This window comes from Denticeps clupeoides, chromosome 3, assembly GCF_900700375.1.
Source record: "Denticeps clupeoides chromosome 3, fDenClu1.1, whole genome shotgun sequence".
Taxonomy (NCBI): domain Eukaryota; kingdom Metazoa; phylum Chordata; class Actinopteri; order Clupeiformes; family Denticipitidae; genus Denticeps; species Denticeps clupeoides.
Window position 1 is genome coordinate 5,163,159 of NC_041709.1, and position 19,115 is coordinate 5,182,273.

Sequence of the window (19,115 nt, forward strand, 5' to 3'; positions counted from 1 at the left end):
CCTTTGAATGGGGAGAGTGCATTGAAGTGTGGCATGATATAAAAGGTGGCGGGTGGGGGGGTTGCCGCGGCGTGGAGGCCTCATTGGGAGGAGAGGAGCGCGGTTTCTCGGCACCTCTTCCTCCCACCGGCCTCCGCGTATACAATGCGGGGACGAACCAAAGGTTGGACGTGCGCGCTCGGCGTGGATTCTACGGCATTTCGCATTGACCGTAAACAACCAGAGCGACAAACAGGAACAGGAGGCGAGGGAAGATCTGCCTTTTTTTGGTGTTGGGGATGTTTACTCGCGTTTATCAGGACCAGACTCTCCTGTGTCTGAGGGTCCGGTTTCAGGGAGAATTTGGGGCATGTGGCATGTTGACAGATCCGCTCGACCAGGCAAACGGGACCCGAATCCCGAACTCCAGGGTTTGATATTTGAGGGCTGTTCAGTTGTGGATATATTACAGGTGCAATTGTAATATAGGGATTTATGTGCATAAAATGAGAGACTGCGATGTGGGCATATGAGATCTTGGTCTGACACCACCATGTGTCATGGCTGAAGAGTCTAATAGATTTACTGTGCAGGACATAAACCAAATCAATATTTCAGTATCGGTATGAATTTCTGTCCTAATCTGGATGAATTCCCTTATCTGAAAACATTTTGCACAGCTTGCAGTACTTTGCAGACTGTCCCTTTTTTCAATTAACCCTGGCGAAGGTGATAACTCTTCACTTTAAATAAGTAACACAGGTTTCACTATAGAATAGCAGTAGTGTGAGTGTATCGTCAGCCACTTTAAGCCACTTTTTGCACTTTGTGTGTGTGTGTGTGTGTGTATATATATATATATTTTTTTTATTATTTAATTATTATTATTTATTTATTTATTTATTTATTTTCAAATTCGTCTTTTTTTACCTTCATGTTTAATATTGTCACCATCAAAGGCCACTTAATGAGATGCTTATTAATATGAGTTAATGATAAGAAAGTGTTCGGCATAAACCTTCAAGACTGTTGCAAAACCATCCTGTTGTCTAACTTGAAGACAAGAGAATGAAATGCTGCCATCACAGCAAAAAGCTCCCTGATTTGGAAAGACACAGATATTTCAACGTCTTGTCTTGTTTATTGGTTCATTACATAACCTCATGTGTGTTATTTCATAGTCCTGTGTCTTCAGTTTTGTTCGATAATGTAATTAAATGCATAACCCATACATTTTTAGGTGTGTTCAAACTTTTGACTGGTGGTGTGTGTGTGTATAAAGTCTGTATTTAATACTATTTTGTATTTTTTAAATGATCTCCTTTGCACTGTTGTAATGATGAATATTTTGCACCTAATAATGGTTTCCTTATTGTCGCGTACTTTACACACGCGGGAGAATAAAAGACGGAAGGAGAGAGCGATGGCAACATCTTACCACCACGTTGCAGACATGACTGGGGAAAAAAAGGGCGGCGCTCAGCCTCAGGGAAGGCACGAAAGCGACTCCGTCGCCCAGGCTCCAGACACGAGGGCCGTTGTCCCTCAACTCCACTGATAAATCACAGGCCCAACTAAACGGCAACGCTGCAGCGGCGAGCATTGATTGGCAGCCTCCGAACAAAATATGAAATGGAAAAGCCGTGATGTACGTTTGCATGCGTTCTAATGAAGCCGCGGCTATTTGGAATATTGGTGCCAGCTGGAGGGACTGCGTGAGGGGCATAAATCAGGAGGGAGATGCCAATACGATGGAGGCGGCCAGATCTCTCAGCTTGATGAAGCAGGGGAATAATCGTATTTCGAGGGAGGCCTGTGCAGGGCCCTGTTCGTGTGGTTGTAAAATATAAAAGATACACAGGACTCTTTTATTTCATTTTATTGTTTTTTTTTAAGTTTGTTTAGCTCGTGTAGCATTTGTAGATAGAGTGCCGGCTGTCGTCAGAAGCCACTAGACATGATGAAACCCAGAGTTATGACTTTCACAGCAAGTGACGTGTAATAATTCTTGACCTGTGCGGGACTATTTCTCTACAAAATATTAATTCTCCTTCACTTATTTCCTTTACGTCAGAAGACTTAAGGACACATATTAAAAAGAAATATTATGCTAACGTCTTAGAATATTTTATGTTAATCCTGGCAGTATTATGTGCATGAAAACCATAGTTTAGAGGCATGCTTCTGTCTGTCTGTCTGCCTGCCTGCATGCTTCTGTTAATAAAGTCTAAATGCTCCCAGCTTCACCCTCATTGGACCTTCTACACCGGGCCACATTAAACCTTGCTGCGTTATCACGTTCCCAACCGTTACTTTCCCCGCTTCTCTTTGTACTGGTTGTACTGAAAAGAAGTTCTGGCCTGGTCTGGCTCTCGGCGGCGTTCCGCGCCGGGTGTGGAGCCGCCGCCCTGAAAGGTCAAAGGCTACAGTCCATGTAAAGCAGCACTGTTCAGCAGAAGCGAGATAATAAACTTCTTTTTACTTCTGTATGTGTCAACATGATGTCATCTTATTACAGAGTGTTTAACTGACATCAGGTCATAAATACCAGTTCGTTGTCATTGTCTACTAGTTTTAGTCTGGGACATTGTGCTCGTAGCATTTTTCTGAAAATGTTTTCTATGTTTTATTCTGTTTCTATTATTTTTTGGTAATTCATGTACGATATCAGAGTTGTTTTATGACGCAGTGCGTACATAAATGGCTTTAAAGTGTTAGTGTAAACCGAATAAATGCGGTGGGCACCGTGAAGGGAGTGGGAAGTTTTATTTTTTTATTAAATTCTGGCTTTATTGTAGCCGACAGACGACCAGCGAATTATTAAGAGACCGACAATACGGCGAATGAACATTTTCATAAGGTGTTAATAAGGCCAGAAAATTCCGAGCCAATTAAAACCCCCATAACCCGGCGCTTGCGACGGTGACCCCAACATGTCGGAGAGATGAATAAATGCCTCTCTGCTTCTACCGCAACAATAAGAACACCGCTGTCTCCAAAAATAAGAATAAAAAAAAATGACGCGAGGGAGCATTCGTTCATTATTATTACTGCTGTAGAGCCTTCAATAATTCATTTCATAATTATGTAAAAATTGAATATGAATACGGTATTTTGGCGCCATACAGTGGTCGGCGCAGAGCAGCTGGAATATAACTCCTGTCGTTATGCAGCATATTATTCTATCGCTTTACACATTTAAAATATATACAGAGATATTTTTTTACATTAATAAAACTTACATTGTTCGTAATTGCGGCGTTTAATATTTCTTAATTATCTTTAGTATTTTATGTTTTGTGTTTTATTGTGTATTTCACGCTCGTGAGTGAGAAAATCGCGGCGATAATGAATTAAATTTTTTTTCTATGTTGCTGCCTTGAGTTCGGCATCGTATCTCTCTATATTTTTTTAATTAAAGATTATTGTATTACATAGGACGCCAATTACGGAATCTGAGATATTTCATAAAAACAAACGTTCCTTTAATTATTATTTTACTCCATAATCACTCATTCAAGTGGGTGAAACCGCCTCGTTTTTAGGAAAATTGTTATAATAACTTCCCCTTCTCTCCAGGAGCGCCGGGGGGGGAATTCCCAAGTTTCCAGCCAGAGTTTAACCTGGGAATCGCGCACATTTTCGGATCGTTTTCTCTTTTTTTCCGGACCAACAAGTCGGTCTCGATCACGGGCATTCGAACCCCAATCGGCCAGCCGACGTCCCCCCCCAAAAAAACGCACAGCCGAGCAGAAGAGGAAAAAATCGGCCTGTAAAAATGGATATTTTAACAGCACGCCGGCTTTTCTACACAATGATTGAAAAGTCAAAAATTGCCGAAATTACTGGGATTAAAAGACATTTTGGTTCTTCCTAAAAGCAGTGATGAATTTAGAGAAATAACAATTTTTAAAAAAAGAATCTCACCGAAGGTTTTCTCCTCTTGCCTCTAAACGAACGGAGGCGTTTCCTGGCCCTTCCTGCGTCCGCTTTTGTTCCTTTTTTCATTTCATTTCATTTCGTAAAAAAAAAATGATATATTTTTCTTGGTCTGAGCCAGAGCATCAGTTTATCTTCTTCTCTCCGCCTCTAAGTAAAGATGGAGATCAGGCCCAACCTTTTCTGTGGTGAACCTAACAGATTTTAGTTTGCATTTTTTTTTTCTGAACATTTTTCTAATGCATTTTTATTCCTAAGAGCCAATAAAAGCGAATCTCCTGAAGTTATTAATTACTGGTGTCGGAAGGATGCTGAGGACCTCTGGAGGAAAATACAAAGGAGAAAGTGTTTCTGGAGAAGTGCAGCCTCCTGATACCCGATGCCGGTGGAGACTTCGCTGTTCTTCATCACTCCCCACAGCAAATCCCCCCCCCTCCCGACTGCATTTCCACGGAAACCAAAGCCGCCACTCTCAAAAACAGCCCCATCGTTCGGAGGCAGAAGCAGGCCGGAGAGAGAATATCTGATAGCGTTGAACGCTCGCCTGTAATTTCTCCTCCTCCTCTCAGGGGCCCGTCCCGCGGTCCCCGGAGCCCCGAAGACAGGGACCCGAGGAGGATCTGCCGCCGCGCTTGGTGAATGGGTGAGGCTGGAAATGCCGCCAGCTCTGGGAAGGGGCCGATGACTGCACAGCATTGGAATGAGGTGTTGAGTGGGACACATGCCCGCAGTAAATTTCCCCTTTAATGACCTGGGCTGAGGGCAGGAGACCGTCCATGTGCAACTGTTTAAAAATGCGCCGCGGCCCTCCGTCTCCGCTTGTCAGGCGGCCCACTGACAGTGGGAAACATCTGCTGCGTGGGAACGGTGACTGATGACAAAGATTACGGGCCGCTCCTTTTGGCTTTGAAGACGGGGTGCAACGCGCAGGTAAAAAGGGGGTTGGGTGCGTTGGGTGCTTCTGCAGCAGCACCCACCTCACCGGTCTGCACCCTCTCTCCCACGCTAACCTCCGGCTCTGCAAGATGGCGCCGGCACAGAAGGGATGTGATGAATTTGGGCTGCTGCGTGCGCCTTCCTAATAAAACCCTGCTCACTCATTACTGCGAGGGAAGGAGCGCCGGGCTCGTTTTTGCTATAAACGCGTTTCCTTCTGGCCGCCGTTGTTGTGGAGCGCTGTGAATGTTCATTCTTTTCCAGTCCTTTTCTCATTCCGCCATTCTGTGTGTGTGTGTGTGTGTGTGTGTGTTGTGGATTACAGGGTCCCTCTTTGAAACTCAACAGGAATGCAGTGAAGGCCCTGTACCTGGTGCAATATTTCAATGCGAAAACGCATTCAGCCGCGTGTTTCCAGTTTTTTTACGATTAGGTTAGATTCAGCCTGACTGTCGTGATGCAAATTGCCTCGTTTTGAGGGAATCCGCTTCGTACACATAGCATACAATACAGAAACATTGCACGTAGTAGATAAAACACACCGTAGAGCGCGATGCAGAGCTGGCCCAAGGTTTTGTGGGCCCCGCCACTCGTTACCCCCATTTCCCGACCCCTGTTTCAGCATCAGCCTTTATTAACTATACTGGACACCCTTGCCATTGAATGTTAATTCTAATTTTTTTCTGGGCTCATACCTGCAAATAGACTTTCCAGGGGGGGTCATGGCCCCAGCTCTAACATAGGCGAAAAGGTCGAAAGCCCATTCTATTAACTCTACAAATGATTTATGCATAATGCGCAATATACTGTTCTAGATGTTTTTTCAGGCAGTGAAGCGTCAGAAGGGGTTCACCTCTTCTGCGTGTCGTAGGGGATGGCTGGGACAACATCTCCCCCTTTTGGACACATTCGGACTGGCGGAGAGCTGGGAATTGCCCACTCCAGCAGAGTGAACACTCGAGGCTCGGCTGACATTGTGCTGTAAGTGGTTACCCAATTTCAACACGGCCACATCTGTGCCTTTTCTATGCTCATAATGGTAATCAAAGAAGCAATATTTCTGATGAAATATTTATGTACAGATGAATGAATGGATATTTACTTTGGCTGAAGTGTTAAGCCGAGTTCTCATCTCTTGAAGGATGTTTGAGCCGACAATGAGCTATTTACAGGAAGGGGAACTGTGACTCTGCACTTCTTTCCGGCCTCCGAAACAAAAACTTTTTATGCAAATAGTGACTCTGGTGCCAGACATTTCTAGTTTCACTACTGGACAGGCGAAGTTCCATCTCTCCCCACAGCAGCCCACTGAACATGACCTGGGTGGGGTGATCAATGTGTGACCTTTGGCTTGACCTTTTAACCTCATCACTTGGACGTTGCAATAACCCCCAAAGCAGGAACAATCATTACATAAAATGTATAAGCATTTTATTTTACAGGCACATTCTCTTGGATTACTATTTTTTTATAAAGATGTTTCGTGACCATTGAGCTTTTAATAAAGTGTAATCCAAATTGTTAATAGTGGCTCATGTGTCCTCAGTAGCAAAAAATAAGCATATGCAAATGAAGCCAAGCACTCAAAGCGCTGATTACTCATGTACACACTTTCCCAGCCAGCCAGTTGGTAAGTTGGATAGTATGTTAGTTTGAAAGAGGTTACCATGACCACCCCAGTATGGTAAGCTTTTTGGGAGCTATATTGAAATTGAGGAGACTCAATTAAGTTCTGACTCCTCTGAAAACTCTGTCCTCGTCCTTGTGGGGTTTCAGACACCGATTCACATTCATCATGACAACTGACAGACTAACACCTCCTGGAAACTCCTGGGAACTTTGCAGTGCTCAGCATTCGGTGGGAATCCATCCCTCCATCTTATGAAAAAAATCATAACAGCTTGATTGATCAACTGGATGCGGTGTGAATTGTGCTTTCGTTGCTGCCTTCCCTGCATACCTCTTAGAATGAATTTGTAGGAGGGACACAGCTGACTTGGTGAGTTAAATGTCTCTGAACTTGGAGAAAATGAAACATTCGACCAGAAAGGTTCAATTAGAACTGCCAGCAGAGGAAGTGCTCCTCTCCTTTTGTGTTTAGCCTAAGAGCCCTTCCTAAAAGCTCAACAAAGGCCAAGAGCTCCATGTCACTATGGTAACAGGATGGGGTTTGATTCGGGCCCATCCTTCATTTGAGCAGTGCCAAGCTCAAATTTAAAAATAATTCTGTTTTGGACAACATGAATGTTAGGAAGAAGCTGAAAATGTCCATGCTCCAAAGAAAAAGAAAACAGAAACAGAGCACCTCAGACCAGATCAGCCACTTTGCATCCCACTTCTTGTCTCCACGTGTGCATTTAACCACTTTTCCAGAAAACCCTATAGGTTAGGAGCTTTAAAATACATCTTAGCAGCAAGATGCAAGAATGTGACAATGCGCTTCACGGGGGCATGTGCATTTATTCAATGCTTCAGCAACACACGAAGAACACTGCTGTAGAAAACATAGGTAAAGGATAAAAAAAATTGCATATACATTTAAAAATATTGCTATTACATTGATGATTTAAACAAATGGAAGCAAATGAAGGGTTTTGTGGCATGATGGCGTGTGTGCATGTAGCAAAAAATTCTAATAGCATTCCATGGAAATCAGGGGAAGGGGCTGTCATTAGACGATTTGTACGACAAAATTAGTTTAAATCATCAATGTAATTTAGTTAGTTTTTTTCTTATTTGGCCTTGCAGAAAAAAAATCTGTATTGTGAATTGCCTCATGGTCTATTAAATTCATTTATATGAGATAATCTTCTTCATTCAGATATTTGAAGGTTTTTACTCCCCTTGTACCACTTCTGGAAAGGCCTTTGGCCACTTTGGTTTGACCCTGATCTTCGAAAATGGACACTTCAAGCCTCCAATGGCCATTTTCACAGTCAAGAGCACTATACGGTCATGTTTCTGCTAGTGAATGTGTGTGTGTGTCTGTTAGTATATTCAGGCTGCTTTGTTGCTTGACAATGAGATTGCTCCATAAAAACTGGACAAGGTTCAGTGGGGGTCAAATGTTGTGAATGGCTCATGCAATTAGATGAGGTGTACATCCAGTCTATAGGGTCCAAAATGGCCCTATTCTCTTCATTTGAGGATATTCAGATGCATACTCAAATTTCAGTGTCCTTGGGACAACCTTCGACTCTTTGATGACATTTTGATGTGATGCACGCACTTTAGCATAGTGTGCGAATTGATCTAGACTTTTTGAATAAAAAGGTTCGTATAGAGGCCTATCTGGCGTTGTTGCCACACTTTTGACCAGTGAGTGCAATCTATAATTTCATGTGCATCTACAGGAAGTGATGTAAACTATGTAAATGTGGTGCCTTTGTACTGTGTTTTGTATTAGGGTGGTAGCAGCCTAGTGGGTAACACACTCGCCTATGAACCAGAAGACCCAGGTTCAAATCCCACTTACTACCATTGTGTCCCTGAGCAAGACACTTAACCCTAAGTTGCTAACTACTGATTGTAAGTCACTCTGGATAAGGGCATCTGATAAATGCCGTAAATGTAAATGTGTTTCAAACACAGTTATTACTGTATAGAACTTGCATCAATTTGTAACGTCACCGAATAAAACGACATGTGGATTTTATGAATTGCTACACCTATATTACACAATAATCATGTTAAAGGGTACAAGGCTGAGCAGGACCAGGTACCTTGATCCATCCGATTTAAGAGTTCAGCAACAATACAAGGGTAGCTGTTAAACTACAAAACCAAAATTGAGGAAATATATACTTTTTATACTTTCATGATATACAAGCTATTTATCTAAGAAATACTCACCTTGAATGTTTTATTTTATTAATCCCATGTAGGCCACTCTTTTCTCCAGCATACATTTACCCAATTGAGTCACTGTTGCTATGATAATTATATAAATTGTAAAACAATGATACCAGAATATTTGCATATGGTGGAAATGACAGTAAACCCAAGGGACAGGGGTACCATTTACAAAAAAAAATAAATAAATAATGTACAAAATGTGAATATTACACTGCATAAGATATTTAATGTAATTATGAATTATGTTTAGTTTGTATTAAACAGTAACTTCAAAATGAGTTAAAGGTCTAGTTTACAGGCATTATATTAATAATCAGGCATAAAAGACCTCTTATTGGATACAGTAGTGTTTGAACTTATTGTTGATGTGAGATTGTGAATGTTTTTTTGCTTTTCTGAAGAATCGCCCACGCCTCTCTTACCCAAACCAGGTGTATTTTATATTTTAAGTAATTACAACAAGCTACATTTGCTTGAAATAAGTGGAATGGCAGAACAATGCATAAAGAGTTAGATGGGTCAGAATGCTCTTGCATGAAGACTCCAGACACATCCAATTTTCCAGGATTTAATAATTTACTAAAAAAGAAGTGTAAAAGATACAGACCTCTACACCAAGTCAGATCTGACTGATATTCAATGACAAACAAATTTGCCCTTGACTGTACCAAAGTGTACAATTATTGGCAATGCACCCTTGGCTGTATTTGAATGAGGCTTATATATTATATATATTTATATTTAAAAAAGCCCACAGCAAAACCAAAAAGAATCACATACAACAAAATAAATCAAACTGGAATGAAATGTACAGCTTTCCGAAATATATATTTTAAAAATGCACAGCTGAAAAGTGTATATACAGACATGCAAGGAATTGTACAAATTGCAAGACTGCATCGGTAGAGGAGGCAGAAACACAGGCTATAGTGACAATTTGCTTGACATCCTTTTGAGTCGCCTCAAAAAATAATGCATATTAGTTAAATATTCAATATTTTAATACTCAAATACATACAGTTGTTTTAATCTATTGCCTAGTTCAAGTTTATTCTGCAGTAAAAGATGAACACTTCATGAATATATCTTTCCTGCATTGTTTAGTTTATTAACTTAATGCCTTAAATAAAAATTTTAACTAACAATAAAAAGTATAGGACCAAATGAAAAGTATTTTATGATAAAATATTTGCACCGTATTTGCCTCAAACTGTTGTGTAAACTACTACCTTCATCATTTACCCACCTGCGGCTGTTTCCACTAGATATCTAGATATAAATTTACAATTGAATATTATATATTGATATGGCAACATTTTTGTAACTCTTTAAAATGTGTGACCCCAAGGCAATTGTATTTAAATTTGGGATTTGTTTTTATTTATTATTTTCTTCTTTTCATTAATAAAAATAGTCTTAATATTTTAAAATGTTGGTTTTACACTATAAACAATTTTAATTGAGATTTTTGTCAAATATCATTAAATGTGTTCTTATCTACAACCATAAAAACATTAGCTTAAAAGTGCCATTTTGACATGTTTGAATTCAGAGGAGAATATTATGTCTTTGCTAAATGATGGGAAAACAGCTAAATGCCCAACATGACAATTGTGAACAGTGATATAAACACCAGTAAAACATAACTGTTGGAGACCAGGTGTGGTGTGTTCTCCAGTTTGGATGAAGGTCCTCCTTTGGAGAAGAGACACTGGCTATCACAGACAGTGTCAGAGTTGTAATGGACTGGACGTTACTCACTGGTAATCCAAACACGGAACCATTCAAAGCATCGTTCTTTAAATCTTCCTCCTCATATCTCAGGATCAGCCTTGGTTTTCCCTCAACAATGCAGTACCCGTTGGCACAAGAGTGGCTGGAGGAATGGGTTTAAAGGGTATAGATGGCGCAGACTGAGTCCGGAGGTCTGGCAGTTTGTGTCTGAGGCACCGGGGATACTGTCTACATACGCCTCCACCAACTTCAGTCTGGACCGAGAGCCTGGTTTTCCCCTGGGCTTCCTTTTCCGGAGGCAGTGATGAGAAGAGTCTGTGAGTCTCCACCCCTCTGCCACTACAGCATATTGAGGATGGCATTATACATCTGTGTGAGGACAGTCATGTGCACAGGCAGGCAGGAGCGGCGGTCTTGAGTGGCAGGGTTGCAGGTCAGCCAGGAGAGGGCATTGTACTGCTCCAACACAAACCTGCACCGAGAAATACAGACGAAGAAAGAATTACTCCAGCACTAATGCAGCACTGGCCTTCAAGCTACTGCAATAAACATGAACTTTTAAACACTTTGTTCTTCAGACAACGAGAAAGAGTAAGTTCATGTAAACTCTACCTGAGCACATCAGACGTGGTCTTTGAATCCAAAGGGTGGGGGCTTCTCTGGGAGCTCTTACTGAACAGCAGCTCATCTGTCTGAGCCACAGAGATGTGGTGATGCAAGGAAGCCTAATAAGACATTAAAATACAGTTAATACAAACACATACCACAAAGGCACGCTTCAAGTCAAACCAGACAACCCAGGTTCGAACCCCACTTACTACCACTGTGTCCCTGAGCAAGACACTTAACCCTCCAGGGAGTTTGTCCCTGTAACTACTGATTGTAAGTCACTCTGGATAGGGCATCTGATAAATGCTATAAATGTAAAAAAAAAAAAAAAAAAGTATTTTTCTGGCTTTTATCATTCATCTTTATCAAGAGAGCAACTTGATATCAATAGTTACAAAGACTGCCCCCTGGAGACACTCAAGGTTAGGTGTCTTGCGCAGGGAAATAATGGCAGTAAGTGGGGGTTACAATCTGTGACTTAGTGGTCTTCTGGTTCATAGGTGGGTGTGTTGCCCACTAGGCTGCTACCACTATGGGGAAAGAAAGTTTGAAAATGATGAATGTTTCATAAATCAGATTCTTCAGAGTACATGTTTCCTCTTCATCTCTGTTCATAACTGTTTTGCAGACATCATCATTAGCAATTTCATGAGATGTTCATTAACATCACTGAATAAAATGCTGTTTTATCCAGTGATGGGGACTCTCTCAGGACTGCTGAAAACCACCCCCATTGTCTACCTTAAGTTGTTGACGCTCAGATTTTGAAATGTTGCCATCACAGCAATGTTGCCATTATTTAATAGTTTAGGGTAATTTTTTAAACAATTTAAACATAGTCATAAAAAGAGGACCCATACATGAATCATTAGCTGGGTTGGAACATTTGACTGGTTGTGTAATTTTGAAAGTTATTACAACAGATGGTTAGAGAACTGGTTAAGAAGCAGGTGACCTTGAGGAAGAGTGGACACTGGTTCTGTGCCTGGGGACAGGATGCCCAGAACCAGTGAGGAAGACCATCAGCCTGGGCTGTGGACACGTAGTAGCCCAGAGCCAGAGGCTGTTGCTTCAACTCCTCTGGCGGTGACTCCCTGGACAGCAGCCTCTCTCCATGACTCTGTACATGCACAGATACACACACATACACATACACACATAAACAGTCGACACTTTGCAGCCAGTACAAGAACACTGCAGAGAAATGAATCAGTCCCATAGTTTCTGTAGCTGTGCTGTCTGGCTGAGTTTGTTCCTTTTGTCTGTTGCCATTTGTGTTTCTCTGAAACCACAGCAGTTTGTCAGAACACCATTAGAGGATTACTGTTGTTGTGTTGCTATTTGTGGTGCATCGTCATCTGTTCATCCATCCTCAAATGAACTAAACCTTAAATCAATATGAAGTTATTGTTTTGTGATTGTGATGCACAGCAAGTACAGCACACAGTGGACACAATGGAATGTGTCCTCTGCTTTAAACCCATCGCCCTTAGTGAGTAGTGGGCATCCATGAAAGGCACGGGGGAGCAGTGTGTGGGGGAGGAAAACCATGGCAGTTCAGGATATGAATGCACAACCCTTTGGTTATGAGATACACACGCCCAACTTGAACATAAGCATGAACAGCAGAAAGCAACAATTCATTGCACATGGTTGGTTATGTAATTACAAAGCACAAAGGTGTAAATCTTAATCAATCAATCAATCAATTAATTAATTAATTAATTAATCTAGTTTATTAATTATGACTACTAATGTTTACTGTCTCAGCCCTGAGCCTCAGAACTCACCCTTGTGTGGTGAAAATGGGAGCCCACACCCATGCTGGAGGGGGAGCCGGGTGAGGGTACAGGGGAGGTGTTGGGTGAAGGGTGCAGGTTGCCTGTGAGCAACATCATGTCATCGTGCCCAATGTCATTTTCCAGCTCATCCGGGAAGGGAAGGCCAAACATGTCATCTGCATGGAGGAGAGGAAGTCATGCTGCTGTATTACTACTAGCCAAGCAAGTTACAGCAGCAACATATGGCAGGACATATAGACACACATATATATAAGTTAGACACCCCAACTTAACATCTGTTAACTTTTAATAATTTACACACCAAATAAACTAACTTGTACAGACAAATTACATGAATTAAGAGCACCCTCTGCTGTTTACAATGGAAACTACCACATTTCAACAAAATCCAGATAAGATTCATATACAAGTGTAAACATGTTATTTTCTGTGTCTAAATAATTAGTTCCCATGCAGATCGTAAGTCCGTGAGTGGAGCGACTGGAGTCTCAGGTGCGCTTGGCTCAGTACCTGGGTTGTCCTCCGTGTGGTAGGAGCTTGGAGCAACCTGGATGGTGGCAGACGTGGGGAAGACCAGGATGTGCGTGCACGAGGCGTCCTGCGGTGTGTTGAGTTGAGAAGTCTGCAGGTTGAGGGTCGGCCCACGACTAAATACTGAGCCCATCGTCACAGCATCTGCACACAGAAACACGTGTTTAGACACCATAGAATAACTATAACATAGTATAACACACTATGAAAAGAGTAACATATTCACACCTGGCATCACAACAAAAGAGCCCTGTGGCTCCATGGAGACCAGACAGGCGCTTAAAATGGATGGCGAGTCAGCAGCAGAGATGCCACACATGCGACATGCTTCTCGTAGCTGCCGACTGATGGAGTGCAGGGAATGCTCCCCCAATAACACACTCCAATCTGGGGTGGTATATGGATAAAACACAGAATTAAACATATGTTAACCAAATTAGCATTACATTATTAAATACTCTAAAAAAACTTTGTGGTCTCACCCTTCAATTCACCATGTCCTAATCGACCAAGGCGACCAATCACAATCCTCCATGGTAGTGATGTCATCTGGATGATTCCTATACACCACTCCCATAGTTTCTGTAGACCCATTTTTCGTGGTGAAAACTTAGGCCGGCGTGATCTGAGGAATAAGTTTGTGGCTTTAATGCTTTATAACATTGACAGACTAGCCCAGTGGCTCCCAAAATCGGTAGAGCAGACCTACATCATTGGAGTAGCTCTAAAACTGGTAATGACTGAACTAACATATGTGCAGCTGCTTTAAAACAAAACTCTCCTGAAATCAGCGAGGCTATACCTGTTGGGCACATCGATGTTGATGACGCATGTCTCCAGCAGTTCCCCCTGCTGGTCAGTGCAGGACACCAGTATCCACCGCTGGTCATGGGAGAGGCAGTATCCAACAAAGAGCACATTATATCGGGGTGCGCTCTCGGCCCACACCTCCCCCGGCTCGGGCTGTTTTGTACGCGTGGGGCCCAGGACGAATGGAGGAGTGTACAAGTTAATGGGCCTGGTGTTCTGGAAAAGTCAACAGGGTCCATTTAACACAGGTATATTTAGCAGAGCACTTCCATGGAACATTTTGAGTGGCTATGGTCAAAAGTACAATGTGACAGAAAAGTTTAAAAGTACATTTACAAAGAGAAAGAAAAAGCCCACCTCAGGGTTCCTGAGTATGGAGTCGATGGTGGAGACAGGGCCGAATCCGGTGAGGGACTTAATGTGTGTCTGTGTGGGCAGCAGCCGACGGCACTGAGAGTAGGTGGAGAAGGCCAGAGATCGAAGGTGCTGCAGGTACAATGGACTCTCTCCACTGGCTGGCTGTAGTAGATACTGACATGGGACCACCTGACACAGATTCAGCAGTTAGCTCCAGCAAACGATGCTCAAAATGCACCAAAATAAGTTGTAGAACACGAAGACGGTCATTTATAATCTCAATTTACTACTGGGTTCCACAGAAGTAGAAAAGCCTTTATGGATTACTGACCTCCAGCACCAGAGCAGATCTCATGCTTTCCGGCAGCAGCTGGAGCAGCTCGGTGTAGCAGCGCAGCAGCGCCAACAGCCAGACACTACCTGACTCCACCTCCTCCTCTTCCCCTTCGCCAGCTCCACCCCCCACTCCACCACTCCCACCCGTGCACGGAAAGGGGTTCACCACGTACAGTACGATGGCGGGCGGGTGGCCGTGGCTGTCTGCTGACTCAGCCACTGTGGGGATGCCGATGCGCTCCCGCTCCCCTGAGCTACAAATGAGAGAGAAAGTTAAGTGATTGTCACATGTGATACACAGCAGCACAGCACACGGTGCACACAGTGAAATTTGTCCTCTGCATTTAACCCAACACCCTGAGCGAGCAGTGGGCAGCCATGGCAGGCGTCCGGTGTAAAACTTTTGACGAATCAGTTATGTGGACAACCAGACCGGTTGATCCACAGAGACGACCCCTAACGGAAGCAGCCTGAGGAAGGCATTGAGTGAATTTTTACATTTTGTTCCCATCGGTATTAAGGTTCTCAGCAAATGCAATCAGCAAAAAGTCACTCGGTGCCACATGACACATCATGAAAGGGCATGAAAAGCATAAACAACATCCAGTGTAGGTGAATGCTGAAGGTTTGGTGGGTGGTTTTACATTTTATGAAGCTGACGGTAACCGTGGTCTCACCTCTCTGCGTTCTCAGCAGGTTGGGATGGGGGGGCTGTGAAGTTGGGCCCACTCTTGACCTCACTGCTGGGCCCCTGTGGAACCTCTGCACTGGACAACTGGCCTGCCATTGGTCCCATTGGGGTGGACGAGCTGCCTGTGTTTTGGGACACGGCAGTGTCCCCATCTGAGATCACGGGCCCTGATGTTGACTGGGTACTGTGGGCTGAGGAAGAAGCTGGCTGGGATGAGGCTGCCGGAGCTGGAGGAGGCTGGGGTTTTGGAGGTAACAGGAGGGTGCTGTCCAATGAAAGACCAGAGAGCTGGGGAGCTGACAGTCAGAGAGAGACAGTGAGAGAGAGAGATATATATTTTTTTGTGATTGTCATTGTGAGACGAAAATGCATCCTCTGCATTTAGCCCATCACCCTTTTGAAACGACAACCTTTCGATTACAGTTCTGTTTCCTTATCCACTAGGCCAAACCTGTTTTACTTGTCAGTCATAAAATGTCTGGTTGTAAGTCAAAATATGATTCAAGTTCATCATATTCCGATATGATATGCTCAGTTTTTTTTTTGCATTAAAAGAGATCACACATCTGAGAATATTTCTCTGAAATGAACTGTACATCAGCACTTAAAAATGTATACCTTGGCTAAGTTTGATGTGGTAACTGGTAAAGATAAAACAGCCCTCTTGTAGCAGAATATTAATATTAATGTCACATTTTAGAGCTCTTTTCCATCTCAGCCTGTATCCATTTGCTCACCGAGATGATGCCTGCAGGCCTGAGAGTACAGCCTCAGCTTGTTGAGATTGTCCTGCTGGTGCTGACCGCTCCAGGGCCCCGTGAACCACTGTTCCACCTGTTCCTCCTCCTCCTCCTCCGCCTGCTCGGGCTCTGTCGTTCCCACCCGTACCAAGCCATCCCGAGACACCTTTGCCAGAGGCCGGTGCTTCCCCAGCCGACAAGTCTACAATGGAGATCAGAGGCAGACCGTGAAGATGCCTGTCAATTTGATGGATTTCATCTATTTCACCATCCCAGATTGTTGGAATGTAATTTATGATGTCAATAAACCACATGAAAAAGTGGTGCTGTAGTATCTGAGAACATATTTAACATGACCGGTTTATTACGGACCTCGTAAACAGTACTGAGGTCTTGGAAGAAGATGCGAGCGGCGGCCAGCAGGCTGGAGCTGTTGGGGCAGAGCACCAGGAAGGCCACATCACGCTGGCCCCCGTACGGCTCCAACAGGAGCTTTTCCCAAAAGGGCAGAGCCAGGGGAGACAGAGCCAGGAAGTCTTTATCATAGCCTAGCAACAGCGGAGGGATAGGCAGGGGCTCGGGCGATTCTTCCGAACCTGTGGGCAGATACATTAACAGCAACTCCATCTTATTTGGTGAACAAACAGGTCGACATAACTATACCTAAACAGACTAGGGAATGCCTGCTGGTGATTTAACTACATTTTATATTTACAAAAAACTTTAAGTTAACTCTACAACAAATGAATACAATAAAGATTGTTTCCACACAACCATTAGTCATGACATTTGACATAGCATTTGGACTAAAAGGCACTAAATACTGCTTATATGTAGCAATACTTATTTATTTTACTTCTGGTTATCTTATTAGTTTAAATTGGGGGTAAAACCGAATAAAATAATAAACTAGGTGAACTTAATAAAAAAAAACATGGAAGCTCACTAGCAAACATTAGCTAACATTCTAATTCACATGCTGCAATACAACAATAAAGACTGAATGCAGGACACACCACGCCAAAAGACTATACTACATAATATGTAGTACATACTGGCCCAGTAAGTACAACACTATAGCCAGTATAGTTTTTTTAATGGGCTATTTAGAAGCTTGTGCATAGCCCACTTGTTACATTCTATTTAGAGAGGCTCTGACCGTAGGATCCCCGGCCAGCCATCTTGTGGAACTGCTGCCAGGTGAGTGGGCCTTGCACGTGCTGGATGTTCTCCCAGGTCCGACCAGTGCGTTTCTTCTGTATGGCGTCCTGCAGGAATGGCTGCAGAGATAGCAGCATGCGCACAACGTCCTGCGAGGACAGCATGCTGATGTCCAACACTGAGGACACACACAGGGACGAACATTCACAATCAAACATATATACCCACATTAAAAAGCCTTCTCTGGCTTCACATAATAATAACATTCAAATTTGGAACATTTGGATCCTACGAAGGAAAAAAAAACAAGAAAAATACACAAATTATTGACAATTACTAAATAATAGTTGGAATCGGAACCATGCTCTTATTATTGAAAATTGTTTAATTGTTAGGTGATTGCAGACAGGATCTATACGGGATTTTTTACTGAAAACAGTCAGGCCCAGAAAAAAGTCTATCAGCTACATTTCAGTTGTATTCAAGTGGTATGATGATAACTATCTAAACGGCACCAGAGCCAGATGGCTCTTTAGACCGCAGCTCAGGTCTAAAGAAAACCTGTTTCTTATCTATAGTAGGTCAACCTCAGCCATCACAGAGAGGCCAAGAGCCTAGGAACCCTGACCTCTCCCGATCTGAACCACAGCTGGACTCACCGTTCGTGTTTGGCCAGGAATGCAGGGCGCTGCTCCTGACTGTAGCAGGGTCCACCTTCCCTCCGGCTGGGTTGTCCACATACTGCTGGCCCTGGACCAGTGCGTTATAGCACTCTACACACGCGTCACTCTCATCCGCCCACTGCTTGTCAGCTGCCCAGCTCTGCAGCAGCGCCCCCCGCCGGCCATGGCACGAACAGGCGGGTGACAGGTGCAGCGAGGCCAGGGATGAGATGGGCTGGGAGCACTGCTCCTGCAGGAGCACCATCACCGACATCGGAGCCTCCTGCTGCGTCCGTTTAGACCCCCGCACCGTCTTTGTCTCCCCGATGGGGGGTTCCCTCCGGCACAGCGCCAGCCGGCGCTCCGCTGCTCGGCCCACTTCTGAGCCCCGACCGAAGATGTCAAGCTCGTCTTCGAGGAAGAGACCCGTGCCGTGAGCCAGGCAACGGTTGACGATGGCGCTGAAGCCACACATGCAGCGATACTGGTCCTCGCGGGTGGAGTCGGGGATGTACACGCCCACGTCAGCACCCTTCACATTCATGTTGCAGGCGCAGATGCAACAGCTGTCAAAGTTGCGGTCTTTGAACACGTCCAGCACCGAGTCTGAGAGCAGCAGCACCGTGTACAGGCTGTGCGCCTCAGGCAGCAGGAGGAAGGAACCACGGCCCCCAGGGGGCATCTGCTCCACCGAACTCAGGGCCAGGCTGGTCGACGCTGGGGTTGAGGCCGGCGAGCTCAGTTCTGTTCCCGGCCCAGCTGGGCCGCCCCCGTCCTGCTTGACCGATCCCTGCCCGCTAGCTGTGCCCAGTCCACCGCGGGGAGTTCTGGGAGTGCGTGGGGTGGGCACAGAGAAGCGCGGTGTGGCTGGAGAGGGGAGAACACCGCCTGCTGTTCCTGCTGATGCCGCGCTCACCACACTCATCTGTCCATAGTCCTGGTCCAGCAGGGTGTTCACACTGGGCAAGTTACT

At 44.0% G+C, this 19,115-nt stretch overlaps 1 protein-coding gene across 3 annotated transcripts in view; it reads right to left on the reverse strand.

Moving 5' to 3' along the window:
* Positions 1–9,263: 9,263 nt before the first annotated feature.
* Positions 9,264–19,115, reverse strand: part of LOC114786155 (mediator of RNA polymerase II transcription subunit 13-like) — a 69,252-nt gene continuing 59,400 nt past the window's right edge. For all 3 annotated transcript variants that reach the window (XM_028973019.1, XM_028973020.1, XM_028973018.1), the window contains exons 17-31: positions 18,140–19,113; positions 17,479–17,658; positions 16,692–16,915; positions 16,317–16,521; positions 15,566–15,875; positions 14,884–15,142; positions 14,553–14,741; positions 14,188–14,411; positions 13,868–14,010; positions 13,614–13,772; positions 13,365–13,529; positions 12,843–13,009; positions 12,008–12,172; positions 11,056–11,168; positions 9,264–10,915 (exon numbers count right to left, since the gene is read on the reverse strand). In XM_028973019.1, the coding sequence (XP_028828852.1) occupies positions 10,783–10,915; positions 11,056–11,168; positions 12,008–12,172; positions 12,843–13,009; positions 13,365–13,529; positions 13,614–13,772; positions 13,868–14,010; positions 14,188–14,411; positions 14,553–14,741; positions 14,884–15,142; positions 15,566–15,875; positions 16,317–16,521; positions 16,692–16,915; positions 17,479–17,658; positions 18,140–19,113 (3,610 nt within the window). In that variant the 3' untranslated portion in view covers positions 9,264–10,782. The remainder of the gene's footprint in view (positions 10,916–11,055; positions 11,169–12,007; positions 12,173–12,842; positions 13,010–13,364; positions 13,530–13,613; positions 13,773–13,867; positions 14,011–14,187; positions 14,412–14,552; positions 14,742–14,883; positions 15,143–15,565; positions 15,876–16,316; positions 16,522–16,691; positions 16,916–17,478; positions 17,659–18,139; positions 19,114–19,115) is intronic.